This window comes from Streptopelia decaocto (genome assembly GCF_964273445.1).
Source record: "Streptopelia decaocto genome assembly, chromosome: 5".
Taxonomy (NCBI): Eukaryota; Metazoa; Chordata; class Aves; order Columbiformes; family Columbidae; genus Streptopelia; species Streptopelia decaocto.
In genome coordinates, this window is record NC_138659.1 from 10,008,012 (window position 1) to 10,013,380 (window position 5,369).

At 54.4% G+C, this 5,369-nt stretch overlaps 1 protein-coding gene across 1 annotated transcript; it reads right to left on the reverse strand.

Moving 5' to 3' along the window:
- Positions 1 to 3,061: 3,061 nt before the first annotated feature.
- GADD45A (growth arrest and DNA damage inducible alpha) lies at positions 3,062 to 5,057 on the reverse strand. The gene is made up of 4 exons (XM_082052283.1): positions 4,908 to 5,057; positions 4,715 to 4,816; positions 4,420 to 4,633; positions 3,062 to 3,853 (listed from the first exon to the last, which is right to left on the reverse strand). The coding sequence occupies exons 1-4, from the start codon at positions 4,949 to 4,951 to the stop codon at positions 3,740 to 3,742; spliced, it is 474 nt and encodes a 157-aa protein (XP_081908409.1). The 5' UTR covers positions 4,952 to 5,057; the 3' UTR covers positions 3,062 to 3,739.
- Positions 5,058 to 5,369: the final 312 nt, after the last annotated feature.

The following is a 5,369-nucleotide window of genomic DNA, read 5'->3' on the forward strand; positions in this document are numbered from 1 at the left end:
GAGATGTTGTTTGTGTCTTTGATTCTTTTCTTTCTTTTTTGCCCTTAAATAAAGGCTGCAGCGGGTCCTGGCTGGTGATCCAGCTGTGGGTCATAGTTGGTACCTGCTTCTGACAGTGTTTAATATAGAGATTCTCAGCAAACTCTCTTTTTTAAATACAATATATACGGGCAAGCAAAGCTCGAGTGATTCCATTTACGCTTTGCTCTTTTGCTATAAATACTCTCGTGAAAGAACAGGAATTGTAAAATTTGAGGGAAATACAGACTATGCTGTGGTAGAACAAAAAAAGGAGAAGTGAGACCATCTGCGTCCCCCGCTGCTGGGGGAACCCACGGAGGCGGCACGGCGGTGCCTTCTCTTCTGTGTCAAGTGAACCCAATACGTCTCCAGAATGGGTATTTATTCTTTTTGTTTTCCCCCATAAATTAAGCAGCCAGCTTGTTAATTGTGGTTTTCCTCTGTATTTTCTAATTTGGCTCTTTACTTCTGTGTTGCATTAAAAGGAGAAGGGCTGGTTGGTGCCTTGGAGACCTGACTCGTGCTAAAACAACCCCTTGCTAAAATATTTCTGCTTTTTCTACGCTCCCAGCCTATCACTGGTCATTTTCCTTGGGGCTCCTGGGGCTGGTGAGCTGCCAAGGTTGGACTCGCTGGGTGTTTCCTCCACGGGAAGGGTGGTGATGGGGTTGGGATGGGGGTGTCCTCGTGTGGGTGTGACCGGTACCCCTGACCCCTCCTAATCTGCCAAGGGTCTCCAAAAGAACTTGGCTGTCCCCATAGCGTTGGGTGGCAGCAGGACAGGTCTTCTGCAGCCCCCAGGTGGGATGGCCATAGTGCTCCTACCGAGACACTCAAACATGTTTAAATCTCGTCTCAGGTAGGGCCCGTTCATGTCAAACCCATGGGGCTAAAAGGGAGGAAAAAAAGAGATTTTGCAAGATCTGTTCCCTATTAAAAAAAAAAAGTTTAGATTTTTAAAGACCATTGGTAAAGCCTTAGTTCTGTTGGGGGTGGAGATCCTCTTGGTCTTCCTCTTGGTCTTCCTCTTGGTCTTCCTCTTGGTCTTTCCACATTCTTCGTTCCCATATAATCCCGACACATCCCTTGTCTGTTTAGCTCAGCATGTTGAGCTTGAGCTTGGTGAAATAGCAAATATCTCCAATTAACTTGAATTGATCCTCCCACCCTCTGTTACACACTTAGAGAAACGGAGCATCTGGTGTCCGGCAGCAAGGGAAGGTTGAAGATTCCCCAAGTTGTATTGCATGGGTTTATGGTCAGATATGCTTAATTTTTTTCCTCAATCTCTGAGGTATGTGCTGCTCAAATTACATGCAGCAGTAAGAGGGTTTTAAATACGTGTGAATGGAGGCACCAGCCAGTGGGTCAGCGGTTTGCTTTTGAAATGCTGATAGTGATGAAACTAAAAATACGATGTTCAGAAAACTCCCATTTTATGCAGTGACCGTGTTGGCGCCTGACCTGACCTCCTTGGTGGGGCTGCTGGGGCTCACTGGGTTTTACTGGGGTTCAAGCCATGTGTGTGAGGAGCCAGTGCGCTGTCCAGTTCTGGGCCCCTCAGTTCCAGCAGGACAGGGAACTGCTGGAGAGAGTCCAGCGCAGGGCAACAAAGATGATGGAGGGAGTGAAGCATCTCCCGTGTGAGGAAAGGCTGAGGGAGCTGGGTCTCTGGAGCTTGGAGAAGAGGAGACTGAGGGGTGACCTCATTAATGTTTATAAATATGTAAAGGGTGAGTGTCACGAGGATGGAGCCAGGCTTTTCTCAGTGACAACCAATAGTAAGACATGGGACAACGGGTATAAACTGGAACACAGGAGTTCCACTTAAATTCAAGAAGAAACTTCTTCTCAGTGAGGGTGACAGACACTGGAACAGGCTGCCCGGGGGGTTGTGGAGTCTCCTACTCTGCAGACATTCAAAACCCGCCTGGACACCTTCCTGTGTAACCTCATCTGGGTGTTCCTGCTCCAGTGGGGGGATTGGACTGGATGAGCTTTCGAGGTCCCTTCCAACCCGACATTCTGTGATTGTGTTATTCTGTGATGGTGACACTGCTCCTGCACGATCCCACTGTCACCCTGGGGCCGCGGCCACCTGCCCGCTCCTGCGCTACGTGCCGGCCAGGGCGGGTGACGTGTCCCCGCGGCACCACGTGGGACGGTGACAGGCAGCCTCGCGCTGTCCGGGAGCGGGAGAACTGGTCTGGCCTGGGCTGGCAGTGCCGCAGGCAGTGATGGGGCTGGGGACACCGTGACCCCCCCCGCCACTGCCAGGGCTTACACAGGAGCTGGGGGGTCCGGCTCTGGTTTGCAGGGTGCTGGGGTGGACACAGCTGACATTAGGGAAGCCCTGATGTGGGTCACAGTGTCCCCACCCCAAGCAGCAGCAGCCTGGGTGACAAGGGGTCTTGCTGGCAGCAGCATGGAGGGTAGGGGGTGTTTTCCTGCTCTTTTGGGGCCAGGAGAGAGATTTCTACCACAAGGAGCACGGCTTTTTGCATCCAGTATATATATGTAATTAAAAGAGGAGCCTGCCAGTGTATATGTGTAATTAAAAGAGCCTGGCACAGAAACCTCCTAACCCCAGGGGCACAGGCTGTGCTGGGGGGGAACAGGGAACAAATCCAGGGGGGTTTACAGCCCCTGTGGTGCAACCTGGACCGATGCCTTCCCTGGAAAGAAAACATCAGGTCAAGTTTTCCTGCTGTGAGGAATCGCGTTTCCCTGACTTCCAAGAAAAGTCAGGCCGTGCAGTATCAGAGCTGTAAAAATCATGTTTCCTCCTGGCGCGGTGGGGTTTTTTTGTTGTTCTTTTTAGATCTGTGCTGGTAAGTGGCAGCATTCAAGAAAAAAATAAATAACATTTCCAACATTTCCTGCAGCACATCAGCTGCTTTTTTCATTTAATGGCGTGGGAGGGGTGAGGAATAAACCGGCAGAGGAGCTGGACCGCGGCCAGGGCAGGGAGCAGCTGCCAGAGGAGCCTCTGCCTGCACACTCATGCACGGGGGAGGAAATAAAACCCAGTACAAAGGGCTGGAGTTTAAACTTTATTTCAAAAAAAAAAATCCCAAACCCCAAAAAACCAAAACACTATCCACTTTCAAACAATTATATTAACGTAGCTGCTTTTAACAGCCAACTGATAAAGATGTGGTTGCAGACCAACTGCTTAAGGGCATTCTGGTTCTCGAACCTCTGAGTATAAATATTTTTTTTCATCAATATCATAAAATAACTTATTATATATCTTAGCATAAAAACTTGAGAATTAACATCCCAAAAAGTACAATAAAATTGTTTGCAAAAATGTTTCGGTTAACATTTTTTTTTTTTGCTCTTTAAGGTATTTAAACCAGAAACTGCAAGTTGCACTTTAAAGAACCGTGCGAAGTGTTGGGTGTTTGCTGTGGGGCGGCTGTGGAACCCCCACACCTCGGGCAGGGCTCATTCCTCTGCGCTTCCTTCTCATCCACACTCATCCCATCGCTCCGGAGTCACTCCTCTTGAGTCCCACACACCATGTAGCTCAACATCAGTCTAACCCCCCACGACATCACTTATTTTTGTCTTTTTTTTTTTTTTCTTTTTGTTTTTACCCCCCCCCCTCCCCTGTAATCCTCATGCCAGGGCAGGGAGTTACTTCCTGAGCAACTGCTAAAGTATTGCAAAACTTCAGTGCAATAGGGTTCAGTTCGCGTCGGGCCCGGCGCCGTCACCGCTCGGGGAGGTTGATCACCGGGACCCACTGATCCATGTACCGACTCTCCCGGCAGAAACACATGAGCTGACTCAGCGCTGGATCCTTCCACTGCGATGCATGGGGGTTCTGGAAAGAGAAACGGGGGGAGCATTTCAATAGAGAAGCGAAAACAACCCCCACAGAAAAGAAAAAAAAGCACAGCAGAAAAACCTAAGAGCGTGAATCATCTTAAATTGCCACTAAGGCAAACAAACAAAGCAACCCCAGAAGCACACAAGGAGTTTCGCAGCCTTGGACTCCGGGGCAAAGTAGGGAAATAAAAAAGGAAAAAAGAAGAGGGGAAAAAAGTTTTCTTTCGGCCTTTGCAGGTTTGGTGGGATCCCCCACGCCAGCCAGGGCTTGGAGCGCCGGGGAGGCCTGTGGCCGTGGCCCAGGGGCCGTCAGCTCCGCTTTTACCCAAATGACATCTGGAAATTGCGTTTGGTTCCAAGTTTTGCAGGATAAACGCTGCGTTCTGCAGCTTCACCCCTGCTGACTGCAGAGATGAGTTCATTCCATCGCCAGACGGCCGCAGCACCCGCGGCCCTCGGGAGACGGTGGCAACTGGTGGCCAAAGGGCTCTGTGAGCGGGTCCCTGTCCCCTGGCAGGGGGTGACACCGGCGCAGGGCTCGGCGGGCCGGGTCCCGCTCACCGTGACCAGGACGCAGTGCAGGTCGGCGGGCGGCTCGGGGCCGGTGGCGGGCAGCAGCAGCTGTGCCAGCCGCGCCGGGTTGCTGACCCGCAGGATGTTGATGTCGTTCTCGCAGCAAAAAGCCTGGATGAGGGTGAAGTGGATCTGCAGGGCCGCGTCCCCCGCCTCCTCCTCGTCGGCCGCCAGCAGGCACAGCACCACGTTATCCGGGTCCCTGCGGGGACAGCGGCGGTCACCGGCGGGGATGGGGGGGACACCGGGGTGCCGGGGGGGTGGGTACCGAGGGGTCACTCACACGTTGAGCAGTTTGGCGGCCTCGTAGACACCCAGGGTAAGGCTTCGCTGGCTCAGCGCCTTGCTCAGCACCTCCTCCAGCGCGTCCCCCGCCTGCTCCATCCTGCCGCCGGGACAAGCACAGACAGGCCGCTGCCGCCGTCACCGGGGCCCGACACCCCTGCCTGCCCTACCGCCCCGCCCCCGGCCCGTACCTGCCGGCGGTGCGGTGGTCCCCAGGCAGCTCCTCCAGAGTCATAGTGCGGCCGCGGGCAGGGGAGCTGCCGCTACCGGAACCGCCGCTCGCTCCGCGCCGCCGCCGCCTCTGCGGCACAAAGGCGCCCCCGCGGGCGTTATCCCCGCCGCGCCCAGCCAACCCGCGCCGATCTCATTTGCATACCCGCCTTCCCATTGGTTCATGCAAATGAGGCCACACCCCCTGGCCGCCGGGAGCGGCCGCGCTGCCCCCCGCGCCAGAGCCGCGCTACCGGCCCGGCCGCCACGGGAACCGGCGGGGCGGCGGCTGCTGATTGGCCCGCAGGAGGGGAGGGAGGGGCGTGGCCGGGGGGGCGGAGCGGGGCGGGGGGTGCGGACAGCGCGGGAAACGCTGTTTACCCCGCGGGAATGGGAACGGTCATGTCCCGTGCGACGGGCAGCGGAGCCAACGCACCGTGTTA